Raw genomic sequence first — 19,421 nt, forward strand, 5'->3', positions numbered from 1 at the left:
TGTTCGAACACACAACCTTCCACAGAAGCGACTGTTCAAGAAAATTCATGTGCGAGGTTTTGGATCTACAACTGGAGAAGAGGCCACTGCAGTAGTTCTAGTACATTTTTAATTTGGGCCATTAAAGTACTATGTGCCTTGCATAGTGGCGCATTGCGACATTCTTCTAGGGCGACCTTGGCAACGACATCATGGTATTCTCTATAATGGTGTATGAAACACCATCAGAGTAAAGCAAGGAGGGCGTATATTTCTAATGTTGCCTTATGCATTGTGCTGCGACGACAACAATTTTCTCCTCCAGTTATGGATCACTTTCTCCACCCTACTCATGGAGTTGCAGTTCGATCGTCTACCTTAAGATACATGCCACCTCAGCGTTGAAATAATTACAAAGGCATCTTGGGTTCGCAACTTAACTCAACAGAGTCGAGTTCTTTTAAGATCGGGAGAGTTGATGCAGTTATGCGCATAGTTCTAAAACTCGCCGAGATCTTGGAAAACTTGAGAATCTCAACCTGGTAGAGACGAGTTCTCTTATGAGACCCAATTATGCATGGTTTCGGTAAACTCATTCGAAATTTCAGCGAAATCTCGAAAATCTTGATGAAATCTCGAAAATCTCGGATATCTCGACCTGCTTGAGAAGAAACTACTCTTGTTTCTTCTTGAACACTATGATGTGACATTCATATGTCATGCAGACGAAAGACAATGCACGTCGGTTCCATCGGATCATGTTGGTCATGATCCTGCATGTCATAGTTCATATCAATAGACAATCACAAACTCACAATATTGTATTGTTGGGACATGGAAGACTGTTAACGGATGACCTAGTGACCCGTAACCCGGACCCAGATACACTAAGTGTCTAGCTTCATTATGCACATGTTGTACATGTTGATTATGTTAGGATTTATTTCCAAATTTGTAATGTTCTATGATTATAAATAAAGTGGTGGCCTCTGTCTATTCGACAAGCCAAAATCATTCTCTTCTTCTTGGTACTCAACTAAATGATGCAGATTTATCACCAAACTGGGCTTCTTTTATTAAGAATAAGTCTAGGGTTGGGTAATATACATGTTGGGCCTTTGATCCCATGGGTTTTCAATGTAATAGGCCACTTTTATGGGCCTAAACTAAGGGTAATAAGGTTACATACGGGATTCGTTAGTAGATTTCTTTTTATTTGGTTAGTTGTCATGTGATCACTTAAGTGATCATGTGACTATTTAATTGTTATTTAAGTTGGGCTGGATTAGGACTCTATAAGTCCAGCCATTTTTTTGAGTCTATTTCCTTTGTTATTTCATTTTCCTAGTCAGTTTAGGTTACCTAATAGGTTAAGGATTGGGTTAGGCTTTTCCTTTTTATTGTAGGAGTCCATTTATGAGTCTTTTATATTAGGTTGTAAGGGGGGCAAACATTGAACATGAATTTTGATATTAATGAAAAATATTTGCCGCTCTTCTTCTCCATTGAAGATTTTTATCTTGTGTTTGTTCAAGGCTGTTGGGATCGGTGTTTGATCCGATTGACACCTTGCAGTGGGAAGCTTGGGTGGTATGTTGGTGGGATTGGTGTTTGATCCAATCAACACCTTGCGGTGTGAAGCCCGGTTCGTTCTTTTGAAGCTTTCTTTTGGTGTTCTTCGGTGCAAGATTCAATTTTTGTTCCAGTTTCTCCATTCAAACAAACTACTTCCAAGGATTCTCTGCAACAACAGTAAGTTTGAATCATCCCATCCCTAACCTTTCTTCTTCTAATCCTCTAAACCACCAAACCCTAACATCCCCTCCACTGGACAACATTCCCATAACCTAAATTCTGCCCAGACCAAACCAGCCAGCAAAATCCCTCTATTTTTAGATTAAACTCTCTACCCCTGCCCCTATAGCACTCGATCCAAACCCTAGCCCCATTCCCTCATTCTAAACCCTAGATTCCCCTATTTTACACTTTTAAAAAACCCGAAACCCTACCCTAAATTGCTGTTAATTCAAATCAGCATACTCCCCTCCATTAAAACATCTCAGGACCTTCACTATTAGACTCCCCTACCTTGACTTGACATAACCCTAACACCAAAGCCTAACCCTAATTTCACCAAAGACCCTATTTTGACCTAGCCGATTCACCTGTTCATAACAGATCCTGGTTTACTAGCTCCTAGTTGGTCTTCTACCTATCTAGGACTACATTACTAAGACTATGTTGTCTATGACATATGTATTATTCACTGTACTTGGATGTCCATTTAAATATTTAATATGCATTGTTTACTCATCACTGTACTTTGTAGTTTTTACTTTTAAGTCCTTAACTATTTCTTACATAATTATTCAATATTATGTGTCTTCATCCATTATTGCATAAGTTACTTTTTTATTTGCCCATTTTGTCTCATAGCACTCAAACAATGTGTATAGGCAAATATTACATAAGCATTTGACGTTTACTGCCAACCAAGGGTGCAAATCCAAAGCACAAAATTGGGTGCTTTTTTACAATTTGAATATTTAAATATGTTTATTAAGCCTAAAACAAGCTTCTCTTAAGTTTCAAAGACAACTATGGCCATTTGAACCTTGGTTATGCATAGGAATTAGGATTGATCTTTTTGAGTTAAAAATTGTAATTTTCTTTTTATTATTTTATTCTGGAGAGAGTCATACGTAGAGTTAGAGGTAGAGTTTGTTTCAGTTAGAGTCCCATATAGAGTCGAACTCTACTTCAGTTTCAAGGTAGGGTCAGGATTTGATTTTCCTTTAAATACTTGGCTGCACCCAACGATTGAGGTTGGATTGTTTTGATTGAAATTGAAAGAAGTTTTACCGGTGCTGCCAAGAGTTGTGTGCAACCTTTCCTCCTCTCTCCTTCCTTCCATGCGATCTCTCCTTTCTTATCTCCTCTCTTTCTATCGAGTTATTGCAAGGTTGAAGAAGACATAAGTCTTTAAAATTGCAAGTAAGAACAACTCATGTTATTTACACAAACCCCCCATGTTCTCTGATGCTATTCTGTTTATCCAAAGTGTTTCAATTCCAAGAATACCCCTCCCTTTAATATTTTAATCCTTCATGTCCTTATTTTTCCTTTAATTCTTAGGTTACCCTTATTCTGTAAGTGGTAATTTCTTTTCTGCCCTCTCTTCTAGTTTACTTTATTACCCTTTGAGTTCCCCTTCAATTATGATACTGCCATTCCACTATAGCTTTCAGTTATTTACCATTCTGCCATTGCTCTTGTAAGACTTCAAATATTTACCATCTTGCCACTTGTGTTTATGATTTGAATTATCTAACACTTGGTTGAGCCCGTAAGCGATCCGAATCGGGTTTCAGAACCCCAGATCCGCATCATTTAGTTTCAGTTTCAAAAACCCAAAAGAGATATTATCTTTCCCATTGATTTCTTGTTTCCTATTTCAACTTGAATTTCTCAAAATCTCATTGTTTACACTGATCTCTGAATTCCGATTTCAGTTCTCTACTCTCTTACTAGTTTTGAATCTTGTGACGGTTTCAAATTCCAATCGCAAGCATAAGCATTTGCCAGTTGCATATCCACATATATCTATAGATATATGGAGTGCCTGCATCCAGTCCAGCATCGAAAGTAGCAGCAGTAGTAGCTAAGGCGGTTGATTATGTTGATCCAGATCCAAGAGCTAGAAGAAGGAATTTTCCAATTTAAACCTAAACTCCTGCTGCAACTAGGATTCATACAATTTTCAAATTTCTGGTTCTATTTTGATAGTTCTGTTTCTATATTTAGTTATTGGTTCAATCAGTTATTGGAGCCTTATTTGATTTTTGTTTAGAGCCCCAATTCTGGCCATCAGAGTTTCCTACCTTCAACCAGAATATTTGCCTCATCTGGTCATTTGATTTGGTGATATTACTTTTCTCTTGAATCAGGTTTCTAAACCTTTACTGCAATTCTGGTTTTCTACTGGAATTCTAAATTTTGTCTGTAGATGATTTAGAACTTCATCAATTGGTATCAGAGCCAAACTTGACCGTAGATATTAGGGATCCTACCCTCTTGTGTGTTGTCCACCAGAAACTTCCAAGTTGTGCAAGAGAACTTACGGAAGGTTGAAGCAAATCTTTAAAATACTCAGCGACAATTTAAGGAATTTAAGAGCCATCCTCTGGTCACATCTGATTTTGTGGAAACTTCCTTTGACAAATTGATCTCACTAGTTGAGCAAAGGGTGGAAGAGCCAGAAGATGAGTTGGTTTGAGGAATCTTTTGAAAACGAAGGTCCTCGACAGGAGCCCATGATCGGAATTGCAGATGAATTGATCAAAAATCTGATTGAAGAGAAAGAGTCTCCTAAGGAAAATTATGTTAAAGAAGAGCAAATCAAGATCACCCCTGTAGAGAGGCATTTTGATCATTGAATCAAAGCAGTTGATCATGGATGCCGATCGAGTGGTGATGATTCGCCCATATTTTAAAACTCAAGGATAAGTTTTTTCCAACAGCGGAGGAATTGATGCAGCTAAGATTGTCCAATTGGGCCAAACGGGTCTCGAAAGACTTTATTTTGGCCAATGGTCGGGTGCATGGCCCTTGGGTTTTTAATTTTTTGGGTTTATTGATATAATGGACCTCTTTATTAAGCCCTTATTTAGGGTCTTAATTCTGAATACAAAATTTACTTTATAAGTTAGTCTAATTAGAGTCCTATTTCTTAATTTATTTGTTATTAAAAGTGTTTTAGTTAGGCTGGAAGAGGTCTCTAAAGAGTCCACCTTATTTCATTCACTTTCTTTTATTATTTCAGTCTTTCCTGTTTTTGAGTGGAGTTGTTTTGTTTTTTTCATTCTATATAAATTCGTATGGGGCTACACGTACACTAATTTGATGAATATAAGTTGGCGTTTTTTCCTTTGGGTTCTGTGGTGACACAGAATGCTCGCTGTTGTGGTGATTCAAAGGTTGGGGTACTGGTGGTGAGTCCTTATCATATTCTTCCTATCTAGGTTCAGTTTCAAACCCCCCCCCCCCCCCACAACCGCCAAAAAACAAATCCTATTTTTTCTATCGATTTCTAGTTTCCTATTTAACTTGGATTTCTGTTCTCTGATTTTTTATTTCAGTTCTTTGCTCCAGTATTAGTTCTGAATCTTGTGGTGGTTTCAAATTCTCAACTTCCAATTAAAAGTTAAAATCCTGCTGCAACTAGGATTCTTACAATTTTCAGATTTCTGGTTCTGTTTTTGTAATTCTGTACTGGTTCAATTAGTTATTAGAGCTTTATTTGGTCTCAGTATAGAGCCACAATTCTGGCCAATTCTGCAGAAATAGAGATTCCTACCTCAACATGGATTCCCTCATATTTTTATATCCAGCCATTGGATTTGAATCAAACTTTGCAGGACTAATCTTCAGTCCATCGTTGACCTTCAGCCAGAATATTGACCTCGTCTGATCAGTTTATTTTTGCTGGTATTAATTTCTCTTGAATCTGGTTTTTAAACCTTTACTGCGATGCTTATTTTCTACTGGAACTCTAAATCCTATTCTTAGGTGATTCAGAACACCATAAAAATTAACCCAGTCACCAACATAGATTACTCTTTGGTTTCTACATAACTTATCGGTGCAGTCCTCAAATGAGAAGAATTGAAAATTTAAAGGAAATCAAATAGAACTACTGATTTGCAAACTGAATCAAGCAAAACACCCCAAATACTCAACCCCTGCAGAATAGTTGAGGAGAAAAGCAAATCTGCCGTGAACATATTAAAATCATTAAACTGAATATATTCTCTGTTCTTAGAGAACATATATAGGCCATGGTGTCATCTAAAACCTTACTATCTAAGATTCAAATACTTAACTTTACCCTACTAATTGCTATTAACATAGGGTATTGCAATAATTTAAAATATAACTAAACTGGCCCCATAATAAAAGAGAAAAAAATAAAACTGAAATCAGGAGTAACTGAAATTAAAGAACTCCACTACTTGAACTGTTGCTCTTGTGCTCTCTCTCTTCTATAGATTTGGCCGCTACTAGCTTCTAGCATCAAAAGCAACTCAATCCAGGCCAATTAGACTATCGATTTGGCCCTATTGCTCTTCTTCTTCGATTTCTTCCTATGTTATGTTTGAGTAGAAATCTGATTTGCATCATTTATTTGATTTGTCAAAGCTCTTCATTCTCTCAGGATTCAATAAAACTTGCATAATGCCTGTCAAACCATCTCTGAACAAGCTTTTCGTGTGATGAAAGCCTAGTGCACCTTCATATTTGTTACTGTATCTTCGAAATGAGAACCCTTATAGTTATGCCAATGCCCTAAATTTTGCAGTTGACTATCTCTAAGAGTATGTTGTGTCCCTATCAGATTGCCAAATCTCCTTCCTGTTATTTCTTGAGAAACTCCACATTTTGTATCTTTATGATTGTTTGCGATGATGCAGTTGTGGACTTTTCAGAGTTAATTTGGTGTTGCAGGTTATTGATCGAAGGAGACAACTACACTGATTGTCAGTGTCAGGGAGGGCTTGCTGGCCTTGTCGAGGATAGCTGGAGTAGGCTTCAGTGGACATTGTGCAGCTCTGGCTTCCTACATTTTCGGCTGTACATTTCGGGTGTTTCCTTTCACACATGCAAAATACCATATTGGAAAAGGTTAATGTCCATTTGTAATTTGACTAGTTCCCACTGCACCCCCTCATGCTTACCCAAAGCCAAGAGCATTATATGCTGTTATATCTACTCGGCACCACCCATTGGGTGAGAAACTGCCATCCATGTAACTAGAGCATTTTGCATTCCTCACACTCATCACTGCTTGATCCTTTCCCAAAACAAAGCACATTATCATAGGAGTTCACAAATCTTTCTTTTAGAATATATGCCAATTCTTTACCACCAAGAGAGTGATATATTGGAACATCCATGATCATCCAACTAGTTTAATTATTTTGGTCTTCAGAAATATGATTTAGATCACTTTTTATTAGAACAGTAGTCTGATTTTTTAGGAACTGACAATCCAGTGCTCTTTCTTTTGCAATGCCTGCCAAATTTTGTACTACCAAAAGAGTGTTATTTTTTAAAAGTCATTATCATCCAATTAGCTCAGTTCTTGTGGACAACGGAAAGTTGACAATGACGAAGTAGATCACTTTCTTCTGAGACCTATGGAGCTGCTCTGTTGAAGCTAACAAATCTATTTGCTCTTTCTTTTAGAATGTGAAAATACTTTTAACAGCCTTTTTTTTTTGGTGAAAAAAACATACTATTAGGATTGGAACATACTAGTTACATTAGTATCCATACAAACTGATTTAGTACGGTTGATTCTTGCATATTTCGCCAGGTTGTCAACTGGTTGAAGGTAAAGTCTAGGCTGTTTAAAATACTTACAGACTTAAATAAAGTAAGAAAAGAGTTAATATCAAATAACCATTATCATCCATTTGGTTTCTTTCTTTTGGATGTGGCACATGACGTAGAAGATCACTCTTGATTAGATCCACAGGGATACCCATGAGAAGGTGACTCTTCCTTTGAATTTATCTGTTTATGATGGAGATGTGAACTTGTGTCATCATTAACTCCAACCCTTTTTTTTGTAAAGAGTGGTAATTCCCTTTCCCAAGCTAATCAGAGGGTTGAGATCGCTATGGTGAGGAGATGCTCTCTTCACCATGGGTGAAAAGAAACTTGAGCATACCTTACCTTATTACTTCCACGATGTGGTGAACCCCTCATGTTTAGGAGTGGAAGTAGCCAAAAGATGTGCTATGAGTGCCTAACAAATGACGTGGTTTGTGACTTGGAACAACTTGGAAATTAAGGGCTTGCATGATAACACTTTATTTATGAGTTATGTTTCTATTTCAGACAGTATTTTTTGTATTTCTATTACTGAGCCAAATTTCTGGACAAAAATATGTGTTTGGTAATGCATAGTAATTTTTATTTCTGGGAAAAAACAGAAATAGAAACATGTTATGCACAAAATTTCTGTTTCTAGAGCTTTTATAAATTTTCAAATTTGTCATTGAATACCCAAAAATTGGTTGGAAGTAGTGGCAATGGTGGTAGCGGTGGTGGTGATGGTTGAGGTTGTAACGGTGGAGATGGAGGTGGTGGCGGTGGTGGCACATTGGACGTGGTTTTTTATTTTGAACATGAAATTATTACTTTGCCCATCAAATTAACCATGTGTTCATTAAAGAACAACTTCTTCCCCCCACCCCTTTATTTCCAGGGACTGTGAGAGGCAACCACCTGCCTTATTTTTGCCATTTACAAAGGGAGAAGGGGTATTTATGAAAACAAAAGAGAAATGTGATTGGCTCTGAGGTGTACGTTCACCTGCACGTACGTGTAGATGATCCATACTCCTTTATTTCTTCCTTTTATTTTTGGGACATAACTTTTTTTTCTATTTTTCAACAACTTTTTTATCCCGGTTCATTCCCAGCAACAACAAAAAAAAACCTGGTGTTAACAAACGGATTTCTTTTTTTTTTTTGTTCAGAGAAATAGAGAAACTGAAGTGTCATGCAGGGCCTAAAACTCAAATTTTGTTAGGTTGATCAGTAGTTGAGGAAGTGTAGCTATAATATGGTCTTGTATACATGGTCCTTTGATCAAAGTTAGACTGGATCAGAGATCCAATGGTTGAGCTATCATTTGGAAGTTTGGTCCTATGAATTAGAATGCACTTTACAAGTTCAAATTCCCAAAATTCAGTTTTGGAGCATGTGATTCGATTGCATATGGCAATTGGCAAAATTTGGTTTACAAAGAAGGAACTGCTCGAATTTTTGCCCACTCCCAAAGTGCCGTGGCCTTGGCATTTAGTTCCCCAATTTTTTAATCTTCCAAGCAGGATTTCTAATATTCCAATTTCTGTTATCCCTCACCCAGAGTTGATTCTCCTTTCACACTTTTTTTTCTCACTTTGCCTCTTCTAATAGGCAGGATTTTGTATATCAGATGGATACTGTTAATTTTTTATTTTAAGTTTATTTATATTTTCTTATTACTCAAATTCCAAAAATTTAGTGAAAAGTTCAATCGATTTTGACATTTGGTACTCAAACCAAACCCGGTCTTGGTCGGTTTAGATTTTACACGGTTCTATTTCGATTCTTGCATTCGATTCATATACTATAATATAATAGTATTATAATATTAATACTCTATATATAGTTTAATATATTCGTATTATAATACATTTGTATACCCCAGATTGGATTGGATGAAAGTAGTAAGCGCAAATTTTGGGACAACTTGGATGAGTTAGTGCAGGGTTTTGGCTAAGATGAAACGATTATTATTGGAGGTGACTTGAATGGTCATGTTGGGAATGATTGTAGAGGCTATGAAGGTGTCCATGGAGGCTTTGAAGTTGGGGAGATGAATGAGGAGGGGACCTCTATCCTAGACTTGGCGGTAGCTTATGATCTATCCATTGTGAATATTTTCTTTGAAAAAAAAAGAAAAACGTTTAGTTACCTATAAATGTGGGATTCATACCAGTCAAATAGATTTCTTCCTAACTAAACTGACAGACATAATATTGTGTAAGGATTATAAGATTATTTCTGGGAAGAGTCTAGCCACCCAGCATAGACTTGTGGTCTTGGATATGTGCTTCAGTGCACAGAAGCATATAAGGAGGGAACCTATGTACCCTAAGATACGATGGTGGAGACTAAAAGGGGAGTCCCTAGACACATTTACTGAAAATGTGGTCAAATAAGAAAAGTGGGACTTTGATGGAGACACCAATGTGATGTGGAACGAGATGACAACTTGTATTAAGAGGGTTGCCAAAGAAGTGCTAAGGGAAGCAAAGTGTAGGCGTCATGCCCCTAGGGAGACTTGATGGTGGAATGAGGAGGTTCAAGCAACCATCAAGACCAAGAAAGAGAGGTTTAAGACATGACAACGAACTAAAGAAACTAAAGGTAAAAAGAAATATAATGAGGCAAGAAACGTGGCTAAGAAGATGGTGGAGATGGCTAGGGCAAGAAAATATAAGGAACACTATATTAAGTTAAACACGAAGGAAGGGGAAAAACTATTTATAAAATAGCTAAAATGGGATAAAGGAAGAGTAGAGATTTCGACCATGTAAGATGTATAAAACGGGAGGATGGAAGAGTGTTGGTAAGGGATGAGGACATTGGGAGGAGATGAGATGAGTATATTTGTGAACTTCTAAATGGAGATATTTTGAATATGATTGAACCAACTATCAACATTATTCATCAAGACACCACACATCATAGATATGTATGAAAGATTGGTGTGACAGAAGTTGAAGAAGCCTTAAGAAAAATGAAAGTAGGCAAGATACTAGGCCTGAATGAGATCCCAATAGAAGTGTGGAAGGCCTTAGGAGTATGTGGGGTATATTGGTTAACCAAGTTATTTAACAAGATTATGATTTCAAGAAAAATGCCAGACAATTGGAGAAGCGTAGTAGTTTTGGTCTACAAAATTAAGGGTGATGTCCAGAGCTGCAATAACTATAGAAGCATAAAACTGATGAGTCATACTATGAAACTTTAGGAGAAGGTTATTGAAGCCCATTTGAAAAGAGAGACTCATATCTTGAAAAATCAATTTGGTTTTATGCCATGTAGATCCACAACAGAAGTTATCTACCTACTGAGGAGGCTCATTGAAAGATGTAGAACTAGCAAGAAGGATCTCCATATGGTCTTTATTGACCAGGAGAAAGCCTATGATAGAGTCCCTAGAGATTTAATCTGACGTGTTCTTATGAAGAGAGGGGTATCGAGTAAGTATACAGTGGTAATTAAAGATATGTATGAGGGTGTAGTGACTAGTGTGATATCTGTGGGAAGCCAGAGCAAGGAATTTCTAATTATGATTAGGTTACATCAAGGGTCAACCCTAAGCCCTTATTTGTTTGCGCTTATCATAGATGAATTAACCAAGAACATCCAAGACGAGGTATCATGTGTATTTTCTTCGCCGATGATATTGTTTTGGTGGATGAGACAAAAGCAGAGACTAACGCTAAGTCAAGGTTATGAAGATTGACCTTAGAAACAAGGGGCTTTAAGATTAATAGATCAAATACGGAGTATATGATGTGTAACTTTAGTCACACTATGATGGATGATGACATAGTGAAAATTGAGGAGAGAGAGATGTGACTATTTCAGATATATCTGGGGTCTATAATACACAAAGAAGGTTTCATAAATGATGATGTTTCATAAAGAATTAAAGTAGGATGGATGAAGTGGAGAGATACGACTGGAGTACTATGTGACTAATGCATTCCTTTAAAGCTTAAAGGAAAGTTCTATAGGACTGTTGTCCGACCTGCTATGATGTATGGGGCGGAATGTTGGCATGTTAAGAAGTACCCCATATAGCGAAGCTATGTGTTGCAGAGATGAAGATGTTAAGATGGATGTGCGAAAAAACTAGGAAGGATAAAGTGAAAAATGAACATATTAGAGTTGATGTGAGAATTGCCCCGATCAGCGATATGCTTTGAGAATTTTGTGGTGGTTTGACAATGTGCAACGGAGGCCTGGGGACACCCCAGTAAGGAGAAGTTATCTGATGCTGATTGAAGGAGCTAAAAGAGCTAGGGGTATGTCTAAAATGACCATAGGTGAAGTTGTGAAGAATGACATGCTTAGTCTGGGTCTTGTGCCAAGAATAAGCCTTTTGGAGGGCAATGATCCACGTTATTGACACAACGTTGTTGAGATTTTCTTGATTTCCTAAGCTATCATCTTTCCTCTTACTTTCATTTTTCATTTTCCATTACTTTTCTCATCTCATTTCTTCACTTTTATTCTATATACCTCTGCATTCCTCTTACTTTGTTTTTGAAAAGATCCATGTAGCCGACCCCATTTAGTTGGGATAAAGTTGTGTTGTTGTTGTTGTAATGTACTATAATATATTACTATATACGGTTTGAACCGATAGTTCCTAGGTTAGATCCAGAACCAAACCGAATTAAAATACCATATTTAATAACTGAAATTGGATCAAATTTAATTCAGTTATGTTTGGCTTATTTGGTCTGGTTTCAGTTTTGGTTTTCAATTCTAATTCCAAATTGACAATTTTAGTGAAAACTAGAAATCCTCTCTTTTCATCGTTCCCCAAAAGTTGAATGTCACTTTAATTCTAACTAGACGGTGCTTAACCTATTATTTTTAGGTCAATTAAAGTTGGGTCTATCTTGTTGTCACAAAATGGTGGAGTGAGAAGTTTTAACCTTTTTTAATTGTCTTTTGTCTTATTCCCAAAAGTCATTTAATGCAAATGTCAAAAAAAGGTTCTCAAAATAGTTTAAAAATGATTCGTTTTTGTCATTATTAAATGTTTCACATTTTTTTGAATAGGCATGTGAAATTAGTATTTATCTCACTAGAAAAAAAAAATTGTTATACTAAAAAAACAAAAAAAATAAGGTTATGCCTTTTTTTCACCAATCTTCGTTACACAAGATTTTCTCCTTAAAGTTATATAATTGCAATTTTCATTTCCTCGAGATTTTTCCTATGCTTTCTAATTTTATTTTTTTTCAAATGACATTTTACATTAAAGTTTTGCTCCACCCAATTTTTTTTTTCTTTCAATGTACTTTTTTCATTTAATATTAAACCAAACAACGAAAAATGCTACCTTGTAGGAAAACTGGATGTGTGTAAATGAGCTAGGACTTTTTAGCCAGTTCTCCTTTTATATTAAGGTAAATTGCACCTGAGGTATCCAATGTTATAAAGGGACTCTTGGGGCTTTTGGATTCTAATACAAGGTTAACGATACTATAGCTTAGCAACCAGTTGAAATCTCGACCTGGCCTCCTCCCCCACTTCTTCTACCTCCACCCTTCTACCCCCTCCCCATGACTCTCTCTCTCTCTCTCTCTCTCTCTCTCTCTCTCTCTCTCTCTCTGTGAGACCCTGCCCCACCTCTCTCTCCCTTCCCCCTACCACTCCCGCTTTGATCCTTATCCCTCTCCCTCTCTTTCAACCGTGGGAAATGGCTTCCCATGCGCTATCCGCCCATAATAAGAATTGGGAAAATGTAGAGTGTGAGTAATGAATTAAAAGCAACTAGGTTCAGTAATCTCTAGTAATTTGTCGCTCAATAGTGTGCGTATGCTATATAGAGAGAGAGAGAGAGAGTCCTCATTCCTTGCATAATTTTTTTCGCATTCATAGATTACTTCATCCATTACAAACATTTTAGTGGGTACAATGATCGAGGGAGGAACAAAGGAACATATAGCATTAACACTCTCTATGTTGTTCCATTGGAAAATTAAGTATTCGATCGTTTTCGGTCCAGTCCATTGTGGGCATTTATTTATTTGTGGGGGACATTATGGTAATATCTTTTTATCCTATTGTCTTTATTTATTTTTTAACAAAAGAAAAAAAGTGAATCAGCAATAGTAACTAAACACAAGCGAAGAAACCGAGAGAAAGTAAAACCAGAATTTTCGCAGGTGAGAGGTGCTTCTAGGCAGCAGCGTTCAAGCCGAAGGTTAGAAGTCGATCTGTGGTCCGATTGAGTTGAAATTTGATCAGCGTGTTTGTGACTTCTTGCTTTTTATTCTGAACGGTTAAGATCATTGTTTGAGCTCTCCATGTCTGCAGATCTGGGTCTATTTTAGACCACATTTTTTGGGTGAAATCTTCACCATCTTTCTCTTGTAGAAGTTGATTTTGTTGTTTTATCTTCACTTCTTCTGGTGGCTTCTATTGCTGTTGGAAGTGGGGTTGTTTCTCCTTTCAAAGTGTTGGGAATAGATTTTGTACTTAGTTGGATTTAGATTTTGTACCTAAAATATTATAGTGAAGATTTGGGTGGACTTCGAGATAGGTCCCGTGGTTTTTATCCTTCATATTGGAGGAGTTTTCCATGTAAAAATCTGTTATGCTGATTGTGGTTATTTTTGTTGGCATATTTTCATTTGTAGTGTTCAATCATTTTCTCAGAGGTTCATTTAAAGAGGGAATGTGTGTGATTTTTCCCAACGGACTGGTATCAGAGCTTGGTGCATGTTTACTTTGATTGAATGACGGAACCAAGTTTGAACAGAATGGTTAGTTTGAACGGAAAGAATTATCATATTTGGAAGGGTAAAATAGAAGACCTTTTATATGTGAAGCGTTGACATCAACCAGTGTTTGGCGATACAAAACCCGATAATATGATCGATGCCGAATGGGTACTTGAGCATAAAGTAGTGTGTGGGTTCATTCGACAATATGTGGATGATGATATTTTGAACCACATCAGCAAAGAAACACATTTCAGATGCCAATGGAGCAAGCTTGAATCATTATATGCGAGGAAAACTGATAACAATAAAATGTATTTGATAAAGTAGTTGATAGGTTTGAAATATAGGGATGGTCAATCTTTGTCTGATCACTTGGATGAGTTCCAAGGAGTGTTAGATCAGCTTTCGACCATGAATATTAAATTTGAACATGAGCTACAAGGACTTTGGTTGCTTGGTACCCTATCGGACTCTTAGGAGACTTTTCATATGTCGTTGAGTAACTCAGCTCCTAATGGTACTATCACCATGGATTTTGCTAAGAGTGGTATGTTGAATGAGGAGATGAAAAAGAAATATTAGGGTTCATCATCAACTCGGAAGTATTGGCTATCGAACGCAAAGGAAGAAGTCAAAGTAGATGCCCGAGAGATAGAAACAAGAGCCGAAGCAAGTCAAAGTCGTCCTGGCATAAAAATGTTGAGTGTCATCATTGTGGTAAGATGAGACACATTAAGAAAAATTGTTTTCAATTGAAAAGAGAGAAGAAAAATAGTAGTGACAATAATGAGAAGAAGGATCAGAAAAATGATGATCGAGTTGCCACCGCCTCTGAGGAACTTGTCATTGTGTGTTATGATGATAATGTGAATTTTGCATGCAATGAGACAAGTTGGGTTATTGATAGTGGAGCTTCGTTTCATATCACTTCAATTCTTCACTTCCTGTTCATCAGGAAACTTTGGTATCTTGAAGATAGACAATAACGGCTTAACAAAAGTTATAGGTGTGGGAGGTGTGAGCCTAGAGACTAATAATGGCACACTTCTGATTCTTAGAGATGTTAGACATGTACTAGATATTTATTTGAATTTGATCTCCACTGGAAAACTCGATGATGAAGGATTTTGTAATACCATTGACAATGGATAATGGAAACTCACCAAAGGCTCATTAGTTGTGGCTAGAGGAAAGAATGAGTCTTCTATGTATTTATTGCAAGCCAAGACTTCCAAGGATTCTTGTAATGTTGTGAAAGATGGAAATGCAACTGAGTTATAGCACAAGAGACTGAGTCACATAAGTGAGAAAGAAATGAACTTATTGACTAGGAAGAATTTACTATCTGAAGTGAAGAGTGCAAAACTAGAGAAATGTGTACATTGCTTGACAGGGAAACAAAGAGTTTCATTCAAGAGTCACCCCCCTTCTAGAAAATCAGATTTGTTGGAATTGGTACATTCAGATGTTTGTGGTCCAATCAAACCAATAACACTTGGTGGTACATCATACTTTGTGACATTCATTAATGACCTGTAATATCCCGTATTTATTCAGCTATCCAGATAATTGTAAATTTCAAGGACGAAATTTCTTTATGGAGGGTGGATTGTAATATCCTGGCATAATAGATGAATTAATTTAAAGCTTAACCTGTGATATAATACCCGTGTCCAAAATACAAGGGTAATTTGGATATTTCATATTAGCTTAAATTTTGAATCGACGGTCAACTGAGGATCTTGATTTTTGGATCCACGATCAATGGATTTTGAGGTAAGACGATCATTTTTAAATATGTTTATTTATAAGCATATAAAAGTGTAAACTTGTTAACCTAGTGATTAGGATCTTAAAAGTAATTAAAATGATGTAGGGATCAACTCTTGTCGGAAGCAATTATAAGAAATTTTATCCATTTTTTTAAAGTAACTTGGTGGACCCCATACAATATTAATTGAGAAATTAAGGGAAAATAGGGGTGGTGTTTTCCTACATTTAGAGAAAACGTGGAAGACGGAGAGAGATAGAGATTGAGTTTGATTGAAAATTAAATAAAGAAATAGAGAAGAAAGAGGATTTGAGTTTAAAACAAATAAATAAATAAAGAGGGAATGAAAAATAAAAAGGGAAATTCGTGGATAGCAAATTGGATAAAGAGAGAGAGAGAGAAGAGAGAAAGAAGTTAGAGTTTTAAAAGAAAAATTTGAGTGGAATTAGGAAAGAGGGGGAGAGACATAAATCATGAAAAGGGGACAGGGAGACTGAAAAAATATCACCTCAATTTGCCTGTTCGTCAATTTCCTCAATTCCTTCTAAGAGAGGGAGGTGGACCCCATCCCGGGCAGTGTGTTCAGGCAGAGGGTAGGGTGGTCATTTCTGCCATCCTATTAGATGGAATTGAGAAAATTGAGGGGGCAAACAAATTGAGGGCATAAAGATCCAAAGAGACTAGAATCGTGAAAGAGGAAGAGAAATAGATCGTGGAAAAAAAAAAAAAAAAAAGAGGAAGAGAGAAAGAAAGAAAAGCACAAGAGAAGAAAGAAAAAAAAAGAAAAGGAGGGAGGTCTTCCACCATTAGCACCTTCAAGCTTTTCTTTAGAATTTGATTTTCTGCAAACCTGTGAATTAACATCTATACTTTGTGCTTATTTTATGTTAAAAATATTCTCCTCTCTTAATTTTAAAATTCTGATTTTACAAGCATGCATTCTACAACTTTATTTGAGAAAAGTATGTTGAAAAATCCATTGATTTATGAGCATAATAGCATGAGATATAGTGAGAAGGATGTTATGATGATATTCTTCATGATTATGGAAGCATGACAATCCTTTGCATGCTTATGGATGTATGGATGTTTTTCTTTATTGAATTGTGATTGAGAAGATGAGCCTGTAGTACGGTACGGGGCATACTTCTTGTCCTCACCTTTGGTGAGTGAGCTGCGCTTGTAGTACGGTGCAAGGCAAGTGTTTGTGATTACATTAATGTGCATGTTCATGATTAAATTTGATATCATGGTTATGCTTTTGCCCAGGTGTAAGCATGGTATTGGTACTTGATTATGTATATGCGATGTTGTTTTTGTGAAATTTGCTATAGGGATGAGTAACCCTAATTTTATGTATATATTTTTCCAATTCTGTTATGGTGCATGTTTTTTTTTTAAATGTTCGTATAAGGTTTAGATGTTATCTTGCTAAGTTTCTTCCTGAAGCTTATCCCAATTATGTTTCAGATGGAGAGACCGTAGATATTAATCAGACCTGTATGGAGAATCATGAGGATGAAGCTTATGATTGTGAAGGAGACATCATTAGGATTGAATCTTGAAGTTGATTTAAATTCTATTTCAGATTTGAATTTTTTTTTTTTTTTTTGGACATGTAACTTTGATTGATTTGGGTTTTGAGACGATGTAATAGTCAGTTAAATTTTAGTACTATTGGAGACTTGAATTTTATTATATTTTGATTGAATGGATGTGGTTAGAGACTTTCGTTGCAATTTATGTTTTGAGGTTACCAAATGATTTATAAATTTGGTTCACATTCCGGTTCCTTTTTCCCTAAAACTTAGATCTTGTGGACCGTTACGACCTAAATTCCTGGACAGATTTGGAGGCGTTACATGACCATTCAAAGAAATTTTGGGTTTATGCCTTGAAGTTAAAAGACCAAATGTTAGATGTATTCAAATAGTTTCAAGCTTCAGTTGAGAGACAGAAAGGGAAGAAGTGGAAATGTATTCGATCAGACAATGATGGTGAATACATTGGACCATTTGATGAATACTGCAAGGGTTATGGATAAAATAGTTTTACGAAACTTACCCCATAATCTAGGGCTATTAGAGCATTATTTTAGGATTTCAAGTCCATCTTTATTGTCTCTAACTTCAATATATAACATACACATAGTTACGCAACAAACACCATAATCTCCACTACTCCTACAATTTCTCATAACTCATCCTATAACTTGTCATAACTTCTAAACAACTCCTCCTATCATCCACTAACAACTCATCATAACTACTTAAATAAAGATATCAAAATTATATGGAGACTCAACTATATCATTACTCTCATCACATACAATTCTAACCATATCATAACTCCTCATGTATAGGAGTAAACCCCCACCTTCTGTTACCTCGTCAATGACTCCGGCTTTTAAAATAGCAATTTGGATCCTCTATTGCCAAGCTGCCCGACAGGACCGTGCTGTCCAAACACGGTGAGACATGCAATGATCGCCTTACCCTTGCCTGAATGGGAGTAAGGCGATCATTGCACGCCTCACCTAAAACAGAGGGTTTAGATAGAAAAAGATTTGATAGTCTGGAATCATGGTCCATGTTATTGGATTCCGAAAATGTGAAGACCTGGGAGGCAATAAAGCAGGACTGAGAGGAATGGACTATTGATCTTTCTCAACTATTTGTTGGCAACAAATTTGCTTCTAGTGCTCACAGTCCGAGCCAGAGTAATGTTAACCTTGTTTTGGAACCTCAAAATGTTTCTTTTCAAACATTTTTTTCTTTTGGTAAGTGCTTTTCAAATATAAGGTATCTCAAAAGTATACCCCCCCCCCCTTCTCAAATGTTGGTCACACCAGGTCAAACTAACCTAAGGAAAAAAAAAAAAAAAAAAGGTTGAACCACGTCTTCCTTTCTCTCATATTCATGGAAATTATCTTCTCTAGTTCTCTGTCCGGCCCAGATCCCTTGTTCATCTAATAGGAGGAGGGGTAGTGGACTTCACCTAGGCAGAGTATTTGGACAGAGGTAGGGTGGTCGTTCTAACCCCTTCTTGATAGAGAAACTGAAGAACCTGGACAGGGAAATGGAGGTGATAAAGATCCCACAATCATATTGGTGTTCGTCCAAATTGATTCCACTTTAGCAGCTTTCTTGGGATTGCACATAAATGATGTCAGATCATAACGTAATATGTGGACCCCATCCATCTCGTCCTAAAACAATTAGTAGTCCCACAGTCTCACATGCAAGTTTACAACCACCCAACTCCCTCTTTTATTTTAATTCACTTCTCAATGGATTTCAAACTATGTCTATGGCCCATTTCTTGCGTTACCTCGTGTGTTGAGACTTGAGAGAGTCCTGGTTCCCATTGATTCCATATAAATAAATACACAACTATAAAAATAAATAAAATTATGGATCACATGTATAAATTAATCATAGAAAATAAGAAATTACATTCATATCCAAATATAATTTATTTTCAAAATCACATAATACATTCAACATAACCAAACTATCAAAATGATTCTCTCTCTCTCTCTCTCTCTCTCTCTCTCTCTCTCTCTCTACAAACCCTTTA

At 36.6% G+C, this 19,421-nt stretch overlaps 1 protein-coding gene across 3 annotated transcripts in view; it reads left to right on the forward strand.

Moving 5' to 3' along the window:
* LOC122656718 (reticulon-like protein B16) overlaps positions 1–6,927 on the forward strand; it is a 67,174-nt gene extending 60,247 nt beyond the window's left edge. For 2 of the 3 annotated variants that reach the window (XM_043851338.1, XM_043851337.1), the window contains one exon: positions 6,484–6,927. Coding sequence is in view for 1 of the 3 variants with exons in the window: in XM_043851337.1 (XP_043707272.1) it covers positions 6,484–6,491 (8 nt within the window). In the remaining 2 variants the exon portion in view is untranslated. Of the gene's footprint in view, positions 1–6,479 lie in introns of all 3 variants that reach the window. The other variant, XM_043851336.1, reaches the window with a different exon arrangement.
* The last annotated feature ends 12,494 nt before the right edge of the window (positions 6,928–19,421 follow it).

This window comes from Telopea speciosissima, chromosome 3 (genome assembly GCF_018873765.1).
Source record: "Telopea speciosissima isolate NSW1024214 ecotype Mountain lineage chromosome 3, Tspe_v1, whole genome shotgun sequence".
Classification (NCBI taxonomy): Eukaryota; Viridiplantae; Streptophyta; class Magnoliopsida; order Proteales; family Proteaceae; genus Telopea; species Telopea speciosissima.